Source organism: Eretmochelys imbricata, chromosome 2 (genome assembly GCF_965152235.1).
Source record: "Eretmochelys imbricata isolate rEreImb1 chromosome 2, rEreImb1.hap1, whole genome shotgun sequence".
Lineage (NCBI taxonomy): Eukaryota > Metazoa > Chordata > Testudines > Cheloniidae > Eretmochelys > Eretmochelys imbricata.
The window spans coordinates 67839264-67856342 of NC_135573.1; the positions used below are offsets into that span (position 1 = coordinate 67839264).

A 17079-nucleotide genomic window follows, 5' to 3' on the forward strand; every position below is an offset into this window, starting at 1 on the left:
AGTAAATGTTTTCAAATTTGAGGTTTCTCTTCAACCTTTCCTTTTGAACGCTAGAAACTGCTTAAACTAAACTAAAATGTGCAAGAAATGCAACCTCTTTCTATTGGCTCTGATTTTTACTATTCTGCAGCCAACATCCTGGTCATTCACAAACAGTCAACTTCTGTTAGTCTTGGTAGTAAAGCTTTTAATAATTTAGTATCATAAAGCAACCTTTAATCTATTTAAATTATCCAAGTGGAGAATTGTGTCCATTTCATTAAGCTATGACATGGCTAACAAACTCTCATCTACTGGTTTGAAAAAACATTCTGTTTTAAAAAAACAAAACAAAACACTGTCCTTGTTTGTCTTATGCCAGATTCATTCTTTTCTAACTGATCTGTCATGGTGCACAACTTAACAATTGTCTAGATTGCTAAATACTAGTGATTTGCTGCTGCAAATCAATACTCTAATTGTTCACTTCTGAACTGATCCACTCTCAGTAGCCCAATTTTATATCTATGTATTGCTTTCCAGCCCATGGAGCAGGAAACTCTGGAGGTGATCCCAAAATGTGGAAAGACTTAATTGAATTATTTAGTAGGAGCAAGATATAATCATTGAAGTAAATATCAGTTTTCCCATTAACTTCAATGGGAGTAGGCTCAAAATCCTTTTCTTGGGCACATAATTAGGTTTCAACAGAACTGAGGTATTTCAATAGGAAAACCAACATGAGATGGAGTTTCATGTTCCATAGTGGACAGGTAGAGATGGCTTTTATGAACACCATTGCCTGGTAAATAGCCCTTTTTTTTTTTTTTTTTTTTTTTTATAATTTGAATTGCATGTTGTTACTCCTGAAGTGGTTTCTGAAGTGAAGTATTTTAAATGCAGGAGCTCTTGAAAACGACTGAGAACCTGAAGGAGACGCTAGTTGCAGAAAGACAGAGTAAACTACTTCTTGAGGTGCAGATACGTAAAGAGATGGCAGAAGCCATGTTTCAACAACTGTTGGAAACGGAGGAAACCTGGAGGTAAGCGATGACACCATCAAAACTATATAACATGATATAGAATAGGAACATTTCATGCATACGCCATTTAGAGAGGAAGCTAATAATGACTGGCCAACTCTAAAGCTCTTCTATTGTTCCCAAGAGCAAAAGACTAGAAAATGTCTCAGTGATCAGACTACCATTGCATGCTTCCCAAAAAAAAAAAAGGTGGTGGTAATGCCCTCTGCATGCAACACTGGATTTATTTTATGGTTAACCTGAAATTACTGGAGGATCTCATTCTGACTTTCCCATACATGAGAATCTACCAGATCAGGTAAGAATGATGGATCTAATCACATACACTTAGTACCTCCCTGAGGATGCTCTGCTAGACTGCTGTAGAATACAAATGGCTACACAAGTGGCAGAACACCTTTGTAAGCACACTACATTGTCTATCTTTTGTGTGGCTTTTTTGCCAGCTCCACGAACCATTACCGCCTTCTTGGTGGCTAAGATAATGTGACTGCACACACAACATAGAGCTGGTTCTGAGCAATGGTTGTGGTAACTCCAGGGATTGGTTCAATAATTTGGGGATCTGCAAAGTTGATGGGTATTTCAAATGCTATTGCATGTGACATAGGGCAGTGGTTCTCAAAGCCAGTCCGCCACTTGTGCCGGGAAAGCCCCGGCCGGGCTGGGCTGGGCCAGTTTGTTTACCTGCTGTGTCCGGAGGTTTAGCTGATTGTGGCTCCCACTGGCCGCAGTTCGCCGCTCCCGGCCAATGGGGGCTGCGGGAGGCGGTGCGGGCCAAGGGATGTGCTGGCCGCCCTTCCTGCAGCCGCCAATGGCCGGGAGCGGCGAACCGCGGCCAGTGGGAGCGGCGAACCGCGGCCAGTGGGAAGACAAATCATCTGCTTAGTTCTCATCTTGTTTCTGCTATTCATTTTCATTCAGCTTCTGCTTCTGCTCCACTAAAGCACAGTTTTCTGACATTTTAAGAGGAGGCTAGCCATGATAGACCATGGCCTCTCTGGCAGGTGACTAAACACAGAGAAATCAAGCATGCACTGAGATGGTAGACGTCTGCACACTACTAAAGAAACCTGAAATTACCTGTAGCATTTTTTTGCATCTTTTCTTGGGAGGCGTCCCCTGGAAAAACAAGGGAGTTCTAAAAAAAAATTGCAAAAATCACAATGGGATTGTGTCCCTCATCCCTGTATTTTACGTGATTGGCACCAAGGTGAGCCTAATAAGAATACCACAGAAATTTTATTATACTGTAGTGTAGTAAAATTGGAGACAATTGGTTAGATACGTCTTACAATAGTGTTAATGTGTCAGGTCTGTCACTGTCTATTGATGGAAACTTGCTGTGTTTTTCCCCCCCACTCCCTCCAAAAAAAATTAAGGCTGGGATAGCCCATCTAAGTCTTGGTTTAAACTTAAATCTGTCAACGTAGTTATGTTTGGAGCATGAGGGTGGTCGGTTAATCTACACAGTTAAACCAGCAAAACCTTCCTGATGTAGATGCATTTTATACTGGCATAGAAGTGCTTATACCAGTATAGCTTATGCTGGTTCCTCAAACTGCAGTTATATGCCAAAATAAGACCTAAATTTTAGATGGGCTCAAGTTTAAAAGTGGATCAAATTCATAGGAGTTCAATCTCAAAGGGGCTTGAGCAGGGGCGGGTAAACTTGTTTGGCCTGAGGGCTACATCAGGCTTCCAAAATTGTATGGAGGACCGGTTAGGGGAGGCTGTCTCCCCAAACAGCCAGGCGTGGCCCAGTCCCTGCCTCCTACCCAACCCCCACTGCCTTGCTTCTCACCCCCTGTCCCCTGACCACCCCCAAATTACCCTGCCCTCTATGCAACCCCCCTTGTCCCCACCGCGCTGCCTGGAGCACCGGTGGCTGGCAGCACTACAGCCGTGCTGCCTGGAGCACCGGGTCAGGCCACAGCTCTGCAACTGCACTGCCCAGCCTCCCAGAGCGTTGCACTGGTGGTGTGGCATGCTGAGACAGCAGGGGAGGGGCCAGGGACTAGCCTCCTGGACCAGGAGCTCAGGGGCTGGGCAGGAGGGTCCCGTGGGCTGGATGTGGCCCGCAGGCTGCAGTTTGCCCACCTCTGGGCTTGAGCCTAGATATTAAGGAGAGGAGGGATGGTCAAGTATTTAGAGTACTAGCTTGGGATTGGGAGCCCCAGGTTCAATTGCCTTCTCCTCCACTAGCTTTCTGTGTGACTTTAGGCTTGCTGTGCTTCAGTTCTGCCACTGTACAATGGGGGATAATAGCATTTCCCAATCTCTGTGGTGGTGTGAGTATAAATCCAGTAAAGATTGCAGTATTTGAGTTCCTCACCATAATGGGGACCATATAAATACCTCTGAGCCTTTTTCAGTCTTGCCAGTTGGTGTGTACTGTGACTGCATCAGCTGAATGAGAGATCCAAAGCAGTGACCTAGCATGCTTTTAGCTTTCCTGAACTAGCAAATATCTGTTGCCAAACCAAAGTACTATAGAAAACTAGACCAACCAAACTTGACTGACTTCCAGCATTAAATATACACACAACCCTTCCTGTTGCGTATACAGTTGTCCCACAGACTTGCATTATAGCACTATTGCAAGTAGCTCAGAAAGTCCTTGCTAGTGTTAATATCTAGACAACACAGGAGTTAGAAACAACACTTTTTTTGGCATCTCTTGATTTCTCTTACTTAATTTACAATGTTCTAGTACTGTAGATTAACTTGAATGAATTATTTTTCTGATACTGAAAAATAGAATCTGACAAGACTGTCTCTCAAGGACTAAGTGAAATTACTGCAAGCTTAAAAAGTAGAACTTAAAGTAGTGTACATTTCTTCTGCTAGTCTCCCATTTAACCTCATGATTTTTATTTACTTTGAAACTTTGTCCAACTCTTTCTAGGTTTCACATGTAGTTTTGAAATATTAACGCTTTGACTCTTGTAAAATCCTGTAAACTCAAGCTAACTTGATTTATCATTCTCAGTAAACGCTTGGAAGATGTGAGAGAAAGTTATGAGGAAAAGTTGGAGAATACATTTGAAATGTATAAGGAAGCTATAAAGAAACATGCATATTTGTGTGCAATGGAACAAGTTGAAGACCACTATGTTCCAATAGAAGAGTTTGTAGCTGAACAAGAGAAAGTTGAGGTAGACTTCATTTGGTTTTTTAATTGCAGTGTATGTAGTGTCCTTTAAATTGTCAGCCTATGTAACATTGCCTTTCCTTAAAGGTATCCTCCAGGAATTCTCCCTCTAGCTGTAACATTGTAAACTAAGCCACCAAAATAACTTTTGAGGTAGCTCAGCTCATTGATGCTGTGAATACATGGTCATATTGTGCTAGTAGGGTGTGTCAGGCTTTTTCTGATACTGTTTCTATGCTAATAGCTTCTCTGGGAACTCTGGCTGTGGGTATATCTACACTGCAATAAAACACCTGTGGCTCGCCCATGTTGGCAGACTTGGACTGCAGGGCTATAAAATTGCAGTGTAGACATTACAGCTGGAGCTTGGGCTTTAGGACCCTCCAGCCTGAGCCTGAATGTCTGCACGAGAGTTTTCTAGCCCCATAGCCCAGGCCCCATAAGCCTGAGTGAGTTGGCACAAGCCAGCTGTGCCTGTATTATTGCAGCATAGACGCTCTACATGGCTAACACCAATGAGCCCTGTTGTGTGCGGAAACACTACCTGCACACTCCACCCAGACATCAATTCTGTGGGTGTGTGAGGACTTCGTTATAACTGGAGGGAATGTGGATTTGATCAAGCTGCGTCAAGAGGAAAGACCTAGAATAACTGGAGGAGGAAGGTAGCAACACAAAGGATTGGGGGTATGAGAGTGATGGCATAGAAGCCAGGAGCTAATATGGGATCCCACAACTTGCAAGGAGGTAGAGGGTGGGAGCAAGACTTCAATCTTTGAGGGGGAGTTTGTGTGGAGGAAGAGCAGAAGGGAGACGTGGTGAGTGAGAGGGATAGCCCTCATAGCAGCTCTTAATTCTGAAGGTCCAGAGGGAAGCAGTTGATGGTCAGGAGGTTGGTAGTTTTGTGGTGAGAAATCAAAATTTTGAATAAAACCCAAAAGGCTCTTGAGTCTATACTCAAGAGTCTAGACTCTTGAGTCTTTTAGTAGCTGTATCCCACACTAAATTACACATTCTTCAAGTAGATGCAGACATGTATTCCACACTAGGTGTGTACATGTCCAGCAAGCCAGAGCCTTTTGCCTAGCAATAGCTGTAGAAGGGTAGCACTCATGCTCTGGCTCCTTCCCTGGCTATCTGAGATGGCACCTTGCCTATCCCAATGCAGTTCCTTCTCACCACCTGTGGCTGAAGTCTCACAATCTCATGCCTAGTTTAATGTTCCCTGCTGATGCCCTCACTGGGGTTTAAATGCTGTCCTTAGTGTGGAGGAGTGATCCTCAATAGCAATCCCCACAACGGTTGCTTGCTTTGTTTCGGTGAGGCACACCTTAAGAGCACTATTCAATCTGTATACTGTTTCAGAAGTGGACTTGGGTGGTGTGGGACCTTTGCCTCAAGCAGCACCTGCTTGAATAGGCCATGTGGCCTGATCTGGTACCAAGGCCCCCCTCAGACTCAGAGCACTGCCATGCCTCATTCTGGGGTAGGCGCCCTGCCAAAAAGACAGAGAAGCTATTCTGTCATTGGTGCTGAGGAAGAGGTCTTGAGGGGACTCCTTTGCCTCCCCTTGGAAAAGTTCAGACCAGCACAAGGTCAGTTCTGGCAGGAAGGATAGCACAAATACCTCTGACCCTTCCCTGGTACTAGGTGGGAAATGCAGAAACCCGATACCATTGATTCTGGCTCCAGTCTTAAGGCATCCGTTGCATCTGTACCAACAAGGGAGATGTCAGTACCAGTTTTGTCCATGTTGTCGGTGTACCAGGCCTCCACACACCACCTCTGCCTTTTGGTCCTGCTCTCACTGTTGGTCCCAGGGTTGCGCCACCTCCACTGTAGCGAGCCACTGAACCTCCATGTCCCTGGCCACTGCATCTAGATGCTCCCCTTCCTGTGGTGGGGATGGAGCTGGTACTGGAATTGGTGTGGGGGGTCCTCAGCACCAGCACTCTCTTCAGCCCCGGCATGTTCAATGCTGCAAGTGCTCTCATGGCAGCTTTCACCACCTTTGACGTTTTGTGCATTCAGATGCTCCAGTACGGCTGTTTTCATCGGAACCAATGTTCCCTGTGGCACTAGCATGCTCTGTACTGCCTTCATCAGGGGCCCAGATTCCCACCTTGTTCTGGGCGATGGATGAATCGGACCAATGTTTGGCTCCCTTGGGTCTCTCTCCGCCCATGTTGCCGAGAACCCGGTGCTCTGATTCAGAGTCAGTTGTCCCGCTCTGTATCAACCAGTGAACTCCAGGGGATGCCAATGGATCAGTATGGCTCCCAGGTTGTCAGGTACCTCGTGGCTGGGATGGAGGTTCCTGGCCACCAATACCCTATCAGTGGCCTTGGACTCAGTAAGACACTCCTTATTTGCGGAGATCCCATTCTTCATCCCACTTCAAGACAAGTCACCCACCAGGTGACAGTGGTTGCTTGTGGTTGATCCCAAAGCCGCCATCTTGTCTTTGGAGCAGATGGCATCCTTCCTCCTGTCTTCCTGGGAACAAGAGACAATCTTGGCTCACCCAAGACCTTCGTCCTCATTGCCAGATGATGCTGTGCTTCCTCGTTTGTCCTCTCCTATTCCAGAGGACTTTAAGGCGTACCAAGACCGTTACACCATGTAACCACAGCCCTGGGCATCCAGGTGGCATTCCTCCAAGAGAACATGAGCAAACTGGTGAATGTTTTATAGCCCACCATCCCCAGGAGAATGGTCCTCCTGACCAGTGATGTGCTCCTTAAGCTTGCAAGAGCCCTGTGGAGTATCCTGGCCTCAGTACTGCTGGTTGCAAAACTTGGGGAAAAGTGCTACTTTGTTCCCATTCAGGGATTTGAGGGGGTTCTTTTTCCATCTGGACCCCAATTCCCTTGTTGTAACAGTGATAAATGACAGGACCTGGCCAGGAAGTTTCAAGTCTACTCTCAAGGACAGACTCCTAGATCTTCCTGTCCAGAAGATCCAGCCACTCTACCTAATCGCCCTCGCAGATGAGGATTGCAAATCAATGAACTTTGCTGGCCCAGTACGACTTCCTCAATTGGTCAGTCATGGCTAAAGTTGAGGACCGGTTGTCAGAGGCCTCACTTGAGGAGTTCCAGGTGTGTTTTGTGGAAGGCTGCTTGGTGGCCAAAACATTCCTGCAGCGCACCCTTGAAGTTGCAGGCACCCCGGCCAGGGTTATGGCCTTGGTGGTAACGAAGGAAGGTTTTCTGGCAGCAGAACTTTGGAATCAGTCTGGATAGCCACCAAACCATCAAGGACTTGCCCGTTGACTGAAGAGTCTTGTTCTTGGATAAGACTGATGCACTCAGTCTTTGCACTCCTTCAGGGCTACCTTGAGGTCTTTGGAAGTGAACAGGCAAAGATGCCATTATGGGGCTCCGCAGCAGCAACAATGTCACCTGCAGCATTCCCTTGCACAATCTTTTCTCCTGAAACAGGACTACCCTAGAAAGGAAGATAGATCCCACAGGAGGAAGCAGTTGGGCTTGAGCTTCGGGCAGTTCACATGCCCTCCCTCAGCTCAGACCAAGCACCCATTTTTGACTCCTTTGACCAAAGCACTGGTGCACTTTTAATAACGTTTGCGACTGTATTACCTCCAACAGCTGTGTCCTAGATACTGTTGGATTGGGCTATGCAATCCTGTTTTTCTCAATGTCCCCCTCCAACTCTCCTTTCCTATCCCTGGTCAGGAACCCCTCTCACAAGACACTGCTCATCAAGTAGGTCAGCTCTCTGAAGTTGGGCGCGATGGAGGTTCCATAGGAACACTGGAGCTGTGTTTTTTTTACTCCTGATACCAAAATCCAAAGGCGGGATGAGACCCATTCTTGACCTTCGTAGCCACAACAAATTCATTAAGTACTTGAGATTCTGCATGGTCACTCTATTGGCTATCCTCCCACAGTTGGCTTTCCTCCTCTCAAAATGACTGGTTTGCTGCCCTGGACTTTGAAGACACTGTCCATTCTGCTGAGCCACAGGAAGTTTCTACGTTGTGGTAGGAGACCACCACTTTCAGTATATGGTCCTCCCATTCAGCCTCTCTTCTGCCTCCTGAGTTTTTACCAAATGCATGGCAGTAATCTTGGCATATCTCAGGAGGAAGGGAATCCACATCTTCTGATACCTTGATTGGTTACTGAAGGCTGGCTCCAGAGAGGAGGTTCTTACCCACATTGACATCACATTTAGTTTGCTCAACCGTCTGGGACTCATTTTAAACACTGCAAAGGCAACCTTGACTTCTACTCCCCAAATAGTTAATTGGGGCCTCTTAGATTACACAAGGTCGAAGGTATTCCTGCCAACCAACTGCTTCCAGGCATTTCATCAGGCCTGCCTCAGTTTGCCGTCTTGGCCATTTTTGACAGTCCGCCTGTGTCTGAGCCTGTCAGGCCACATGTCCACTTGAACAGTGTGCCAAGTTGCATCGTCGCCTTCTTCAGATGTGGCTCAGGATGGTTTACTGCCCTTCCCTGCATTCTCTGGACAGGTTGGTTTTTGTTTTCCTCCACTAGTCCTGGATTCCTTGTATTCGTGGGAGTCCCCACACAGTGTGTGCCCAGAATTCCCCTTCACTTGGCCCTCTTCGACCAAGTCAGTGGCTACTGATGCTTCCCTTCTGGGTTGGAGGGTGCATCTGGATTCACTGAGGGTGGAGCCTCACTCCACATCAACATGTTAAACTTTGGGCCATCCACAATGCATGTCATGCCTTCTAGGACCACATCAGACACTTGATGGTTCACACAGTCACCAACAATACTGCAATGTGCTATGTGAACAAGCAAGAAGTGCATTCCAGGTTACTCTGTCTGAAAGCGATCAACCTGAGGCAATTGTGCATCAAAAAGTCATCACTCCGGTAGCAATCCATTTGCTGGAGGTGCAAAATTGTCTATGGACTATCTCAGTAGGGTTTTTTCCCTGAGCCATGAGTGGTTGCTGAGGGAGAGTGTTCTCTGGGTCATTCCCATGATTGACCAGTTTGTGATGAGGGAAAACAAAGGTGTCACCTCTTGGTTTTTCTCCCAGGGGGGCCTCAGTCCAGGCTCAGTCTCCAATGTCTTTCACGGCAGCTGGTATTTGGCTCTTCTGTATACCTTCCCTCTCACCCCCCCAAATTCTGATAATTCTGCAGGCCATCCTCAAGCTGAAAGTGGATCGGGTCAAGTTCATCCTCTTTGCTCCAGTGTGGCAGATAAGATGCTGGGTCTCAGACCTCCTTGCTCTGTTGGCTCAGCCTCCCATCCTGTTTCTCTCCATCCTGACGTGCTCACTCAGGACCATGGCTGCACCCTCAATCCTGCAATCCGCTTCCTGCACCTTTATGGCCTGGCTACTACATGGTTGAATGAAGAGGAGCAGTGCTCAGCAGCTGTCCAGCAAGTCCTACTCAACAATTGGAAGTCCTCCACTAGGACAGCCTACTTAGCCAAGTGAAAAAGATTCTCAGTATGGTCCATGACCTTTGGGACCCAGCTGACTGGCTTCCATTGAGAAACATCTTGGAATACCTGCTACATTTTCAAAAATCAGGCCTTGTCCTCCGTTTTCTGAGAGTGCATTTGGCAGCGATATCAGGGTTCCATTCCCCTGATTTCAAGGGAAATGAGAAATCTCGTCAGAGTGGCATTGGAAATAACTGAAGAGGCTTTTCTGCTTACATCCTCTGGTTCCCTCTGAGAACTGGTTCCCTATTCGGACCTAAACATTGTTCTAGCAGTTCTGTTTGGCCCTCCGTTTGAACCCCTTGCATCTTGGCTGCTGCCCCTCCTGTCAGCCATTATTTCGGTAAGAAGGGTGTCTGAGTTGCAGGCCCTCATGGCTGAGCCCACTCACGCTGTTTTCCAAGGACAAGGTAATGTTGTGACCTCACCCAAAGTTTTTATCCAAGGTGGTGTCTGTTTGATCTAAATAAGACAGTGTATTTGCCTGACATCCAGAGTATGGAGGAGCTCTTCTGGGGAAGAGCATGCATTAGGGGAAAAACCCACAGGTAATGCCTACATAAAAGGCTAGATAGAACTAAAGAGTTTTGTATTTTCTCTCACCAGTTCATGTCATATGTGGACCACAAGGGGGCAAGTGGTCTCTTCATAGACTATCTCTAGAGCGGGGGTCTCAAACACTCAGCACGTGGAGTTATTTGCTGCAACCTGCCGAGCTCCTCCCCCCCACCCCCGAGTTATTTCCTGTGGCTGCCAAGCTCCCCTCCCCTGCCACCCCTTCTCCTCGTGCCCTCCGCCCCCATGCGGGCCATGTCCCTGCTCCTCTGGCGGCAGGAAGCGCCTGGAGGTAGGCAAACAGCTGTTTGGTGGCGCTTAGCACTTTCTGGGAGGAGCAGGGAGCCGTGTGCTCAGGGGAGGAGGCAGAGAAGAGGTGGGGTGGGGACTTGGGGGAAGGGGTTGGAATGGGGGTGGGGGAGGGTGAGAAGAGGTGGGGCCTCGTAGAAGGGTTGGAGTGGGGGCGTGGATGGGGGCAGAGGAGGGGAGTTAGTGATGCACTAGTACTAGTGTTGTACTAGTCCTCATGTGGCCCTCGTGGTCAATTGAGTTTGAGATCCCTGCTCTAGATGAATAACCTCCTATATCAAGGCTACATATGAGAGAGCTTCAGCTACACCTCAGCAGATACAGGCTTACTCCACAAGAGCACAAGACACATAAATAGCATTTCTCAGTGGCATTTCCATACTGGTCATTTGCAGGGCGGTCATGTGGTTGTCTATACATATGTTTACAGACCATTATGCTATGACCACATCTTCCAGAGTGGATGCAGGCCTCGGAAGGGCGGTCCTGCAGTCCCAATTGCAGTAGACTCTGAGCCCAGCCTCTAGATAGGTGACTCGCAAGCAATACCCCCAAGTGGAATACACATCTGCACCTACTCAGAGAAGAAATTGTTACTTACTGTAATTGTGGTTCTTTGAGATGTGATGCAAACATGTTTTCCACGACCCACGCTCTGGCTCCTCTGCATCAGTCTCCTTTCAGCAGCTTTTGGTGCAAAGGAGATGAGGGGGGTCAGGATGGTGCCACCTCATATAGTGAGGGGAAGGGTTACAGGCAAGAAGCATGAGCACGAGCCCTCTACAGCAGCAATTCTCAATCAGGGGTCGGGGGGCCATGAGCAGGTTTCATGGGGTCCACCAAAATAGACCAGAGAGCAGGGCCAGTGTTAGACTCACTGGGACCCATGGCAGAAAGCTGAAGCCGGAGCCCTGTTGCTTGGGGCTGAAGCCAAAGCTCAAGCAACTTAACTTCATGGGGTCCCGGGCAGTTGCCCTGCTTGCTACCCCATAATGACAGCCCTGGTTCTTAATCTACTGGATTTGCAGAAAAGCAGTTGTTGTGGCACAGGTGGGCTGTGGAGTTTCTATGGCATGTGGGAGGGGGGTGCTCAGAGAGAGACTGAGAACTCCTGCTCTACAAGTATTGCTAGGCAAGTCTCCAGCTCTGGCATGCTGAGCGTGCACATTCTTAAGTGGAATACACAACTGCCTTGGCAAGAGAGTGGCACAAATTTCTACAGAAGACTCAGTAAGACTAACTTTAAAAGTAAACCTTCAATTGGCAACTATTTCCAAAATTAAGGAGTGTTCAATATGATCAACATTTTCAGTAGTAAACTTGGTTAAAGACCAATCTTTTAGTCAAAGGTGTATATTCTCTTTTACATAAATATCAGTGTGCCTTTCTTTGTTCAGGACAGAGATAGGAAAATATTAGAGTTGCGACAAAAATTTGTAGAGCGGTCAGATGGATTGTTGGCTTTGGGAATCCCAAATTCAGATACGTTGACTGCAGAGGACAAAGTGAAATCAGGTAAGCATCTAATATTCTCCCAGTATGCTCTTGTTGTAGAGTATAAACCAGCTTAACTCTCTCTTTATCATCTACAGATCTTAAATATAAGGAGATGCAGAGCACTACAGATGTGTTGCAGAGACAGTGCAATGAGAAAGATGAGGTAAATTTCTCTATCTTGTCCTAGACTTTGGATGAGTGGGGGATTGTTTTGGTGATTGAGGGCTCTACCCTGTAAGGGCCAGATCTTCAAGTGCTCAGCAATAGAATGCTCTCAACTGGGGAAAAGCTTTCAAAAGTGCTCCTAGCCAATATGCTGAGTTTTCTTTGGTGCCCAAACTGGGAATTGGGCGCTCTTACATTCTGGCTTGTCACTGGTTTGAATATCCTCTTGTAGTGACAGTTACATGTGATCTCTAATGGGATGCAGTGAAACTAGAATCAGCAAAAAATCTGGCCTAGGATCAGGATGCCTCACAAACACTTTATTCAACAATCCTTTGAGGTAGGAAATAATTTATTACCCCACATTTTAGAGATGAGGAGCAGAGACGTAGATTAAGTAACTTGCCCAACGAAGCCAGGTAACAGCACAGATCCTGAATTTCAGATCAGTGCCTTTTAAAAAAGCAGTCCTTCATTTTCTTTTTGTATCAGAGGGGAGTCGTGTTAGTCTGTATCCACAAAAACGACGAGGAGTCCGGTGGCACCTTAAAGACTGACAGATTTATTTGTCTACAAAAGCTTATGCCCAAACAAATCTGTTAGTCTTTAAGGTGCAACTAATTCATTGCCAAAGCTGTTTTCTGGATGGAGTGCAGATCTGGAAGTCAGACATAAATGGTTCATTGCTGTAATATCCAGGGTGTGCATTAGGCTTACTGGTATGTGCCTCATATGTTTAAGCATGACCCCAAAGCAGAATTCCTTCAACTGTTCATAATGTGCACCAGTCGCTTACTAATTCACACCCTGGAGTAGGCCAGCTTTAATAAACATACTCATAGTTGAGAAATGTTTGTTAATTTCTGCTGAAAACAAGACATTTTTACTTTTGTGAGAAACTTACTATATTTTACTAGCTCTAATTTAGAGTATATAATTTAAAGTCCCTGGACTAGTAACTCATCTTATACCCAGTCTCCAGAATCTCAGCAGCGAGTTCTCGCTCTGAAGCCAATTTCAACTTTTTGGCCTGAAAATGAAACTTGCTTTCTAGTGTAAAAACTTAATTGTGAGTTGTTCAGCATTTCAAATTTAAAATGGCTAAAAGAGCAGAAAGCTATTGCTGCAGTGGCAGCCTGGGACTTCAGGCAGTGGGGGCAGCCTAAAGGAATTACTCATTCTCCTGAAAATCCCACTCTTCTATCCTGCTTCACTTCTCTCATACATTCCTACTCAGTGGCTCAGCTCTTACCTTGCATAGTTTCCCCCTCCCACATTTGCCCATTTAACATAGTGAGCACAAGGATTTTTTTAATATAAGTATTTATAACTTCAAAGCCCTTTGGAGAACTAGCTTAATGTGGAGGTTTTTTGTGTTGGAATACATACAGCTGGGGGCACCAATTCTCAAAACCTATTTTGATTAGCAGGTTGGGCCTCTATCTCAACTGTGCTCCTGCTCAGATAGTTCACAACTAGTCAAACACAATCAATAAAACACTGTTGGGGGCGGGGAGAGAAAGTAGGCTTTGAACTGCCCCTTGCTCAGCATGTGAGGTTATTCCAGGAGCAGTCTGTGGTCCTTCCTTCCATTCTTACTACTAGTGTAAGTGATCACAACTCTCCTGTCTTTAGTGGAATGGCAACTGCTTATTTCTGCGGTGTATCTGATCCAACAATTCTAATATGTGCTGGTTGTACTTTATTGTGGTTAAGATATATACTTGTAAAATTCCATTGTTCTACCATGGGACCACTTTTACATTCCGGGGTCTTAATGGCCTGTTACTGTGGAATACTAATAACGCTATCAAATGTTTAACTACCTCTCCATGAATTTAAGGGTATATACCCTTAAAACTTTCAAGGATTTCTTACCTTAGTATTGTTTTGTGCAGCTTATAAAATCTCTAAAGTTTAAAATACAAAAATTAAATGAAACCTTACAAGAAGCGAATGAAGTCTGCAGAAAAGCAACTGAGGAAAACAATCGACTGACACACGTGGTGATGCTCAAGGTTTGTCAAACAAGTATTGAAACTACCTTTAAATGAATTGTTAGTGCAGCTGATGGTTTTACAAGGCTATTTCTGAATAGGAGATAGCAATTTTATTTTTGGTTCTTGTTCCTTTTAGTGCTAGCATAAAGCTTGTCCTTGAGTTGGCTGCTGGCTGAATCTCTTGTGTTCTTTAGGATATGAATTGACCATACAGGACACTTCTTGTACTATGAGTTTGTGTCAAACCCCTGTGCTTATATTCTTTAAACTGGTAATGTATAAAAAGGTTTATTTTGTTTGACTTGTGTAGAGGGGAGTAGATATGGAAAACTAGAGGACTCTGTACTGTAAATCTGACTGCATTTGAAATGATTTTATAAAACATTATTAGTTAGAAACTAGCAACTTTCAAATATAAATAAAAGATGCAGTATTCAGAGAGCTCTTCTCAAATGCCCAAATATAACCCATTGTTGCTTGGTAGACTTCAGCAGAACACCTGTACACTGATGCTGATTACTGTGAAACATAAGAATATCAGCTTTAAGCAATGGTGCCTTTCCTATGGAAGGGACTAAATTATATCTAACTAGGGCCTCTGGGCTAGATCTTCAATTAAGGCCTTATTCTAGTTGCAGTGACTCTCCCACTAACAAGGAGGCTTAAACAAAGAATAGAATATGTTCTTTGTATAGCAACTAAATTAATATGGTTACCTTTGAATTTTGGCCTCTGGATTTGGAAGGGACAGATAAAGACAATGCAAGGTACGTCTAGGACTACTGAGCTTTTTGCTTTTAGCCCATGTGAACATTAAATTACATAAGTTGCATGCACTGGCCTTGAGTTTATAGCCCATTCATTTCACTGGGGTAGCTCAGTCCCTTCAGGTTCTTATTCTAGGATTTGGAGACATCAGTTCACATTTAAAAGGCTTTTGTTACAACCATAAGATCCAGAAATTGTTTGTTCTTACGACTTTGTGTTCTTCAGAATGTGAATCTGCTGTAGGGGCTCAGTCATCAGCATAAAGGGGTAGGATGTATGACTATTTCAAAGTTGAATTACTGAGCTCAAAGCTTGTCAGACACTGAGAGACTTGATCTTAAAGTTTGGTGTACACACAACAGAGGGTCCGCTTTCTACAGGATGATGTAGAGCACTTAAATGAAATATTGCAAGCTGCTCCACCCACACTTCATCATTGACGAATTTTGATGCCATTGTGATTCTCTGTGGTCAAATATCTGCTATGTAGGAATTAGACTGCGCCCAGTAATGCGCTTCTTGACCATTCAATAACAACCTGGGTTGAACTTGAGGACTGGTTTATGCCACATGGAAAACACTTTGAAAACTACCTTCCCCTTTCTTACTATTTGAATACTTACATAAAAACAGGAACTTCTCCTTGATCGATTTCTTATTCCAGCCTAAAGTCAAACAGAATTATGTTGTAATTAGTTGCTGTGGAGAGAATTCTGACTCTAGGTTTGAAATTGAAACAGGAGCAGGTGAGTAGATAAGGAGTAAAGATCCTGTGACACTTCCTTCCCCAATATTTTGAGTTTCTTGTCTTAATGGGTCAACTATAGACCTAAATTGGAAACTGAAGTTAATTAGCATACCAGATGTGGTATTCAGGCATCTTGCTCTATTTAGTTTGAGGCGGTATTGCATGTGCTTGTGACCATGTAGTTTAATGTCTCAAAACTGCCAAAACTTTAAGTTAAACTTTGGCTAATGGCCTTTGCCCATTTTTCTTCAAATATAATTGTCTATACAGTAGAGCTAGGGAAAATTTTTCAGCCAAAACTTCTTTAGCAAAAATGCAGATTTGGCAATACTGAAACACTTTGTGAATTCATGGTGGTTTTTTTCCAAATAATTTGTGGAGGGGGAAACACAACTTGAAAAATCATTCATTTTGACACTTTTTAATACGAAAAAAATCAGAATGTTTTCCTCCAGAACTGTTAAGACTTCCTTCCTTTTTTTTTAAACCTTAAACGTACAGTGTTTTGGGTCAGACAAAATATTTTGTCTGATAGGCAAACTGGTTGAAACTATAGGGAAGAACCAAATTATCAGAAACCGAAGAACATGATTTGTAAAAGGAAGTCATGCCTCAGAAAGCTATTAGAATTTTGAGGGGGTCAGCAAACGTGGTTACAGTGTACTAAGACTTTCAGAAAGCCTTTGGCAAGGTCCCTCACCAAAGGCTCTTAAGTTCAGTAAGCTGTGTTGGGATAGGAGGGACGGTCCCCTCATGGATCAGTAATTCGCTAAAAGACCAAAAATAAATAGTCCATTCTCAGAATGGAGAGAGGTAAATAGCATGATCCCCTAGGGATCTGTACTGGGACCAGTGCTGTTCAGCATATTCCTAAATGATCTGGAAAAAAAAGTCTGCAAACTGTTTACCCCTATCTTGAGTGATTTTGTAAAGTCAAAGCAGACTGCAAAGAGATCTCACTAGACTGGGTGAGTGGGCAACAAAATGGCAGATGAAATTCAGTGTTGATATGTGCATTACTTTGCATTTTGAAGAACACCATTTTGTATGGAGTTGTGATAACCAATAACTTAGATCCTCACTCAGGAAAGATCTGGAAGTCGTGAATAGTTCTCTGAAAACATCCACTCAATGTGCAGTGGCAATCAAAAAAGCTAACCATGTTAGGAACCATTAGCAAAGGGTTGTATAGATAAGGCAAATATCAATTAACTATATAAATCCATGGTACACTCAAACCTTTTATAGTGTGTGTAGTTTGGTACCCGCATCTCAAAAAAAGATATTAGAACTGGAAAAAGTACTGAGAAGAGCAACAAAAATTAAGGGTAAGGAACAGCTTCCATAGAGGAGAGATTAAAAACACTGACTTCAGCTTGGAAAAGAGACAACTAAGCAGGGA

At 44.7% G+C, this 17079-nt stretch overlaps 1 protein-coding gene across 1 annotated transcript in view; it reads left to right on the plus strand.

Moving 5' to 3' along the window:
* LOC144260381 (kinesin-like protein KIF20A) overlaps positions 1 to 17079 on the plus strand; it is a 45117-nt gene that overhangs the window by 27171 nt on the left and 867 nt on the right. The window contains exons 13-17 of the mRNA XM_077808996.1: positions 883 to 1022; positions 4015 to 4180; positions 11897 to 12014; positions 12092 to 12159; positions 14060 to 14179. Of these exons, the coding sequence (XP_077665122.1) occupies positions 883 to 1022; positions 4015 to 4180; positions 11897 to 12014; positions 12092 to 12159; positions 14060 to 14179 (612 nt within the window). The remainder of the gene's footprint in view (positions 1 to 882; positions 1023 to 4014; positions 4181 to 11896; positions 12015 to 12091; positions 12160 to 14059; positions 14180 to 17079) is intronic.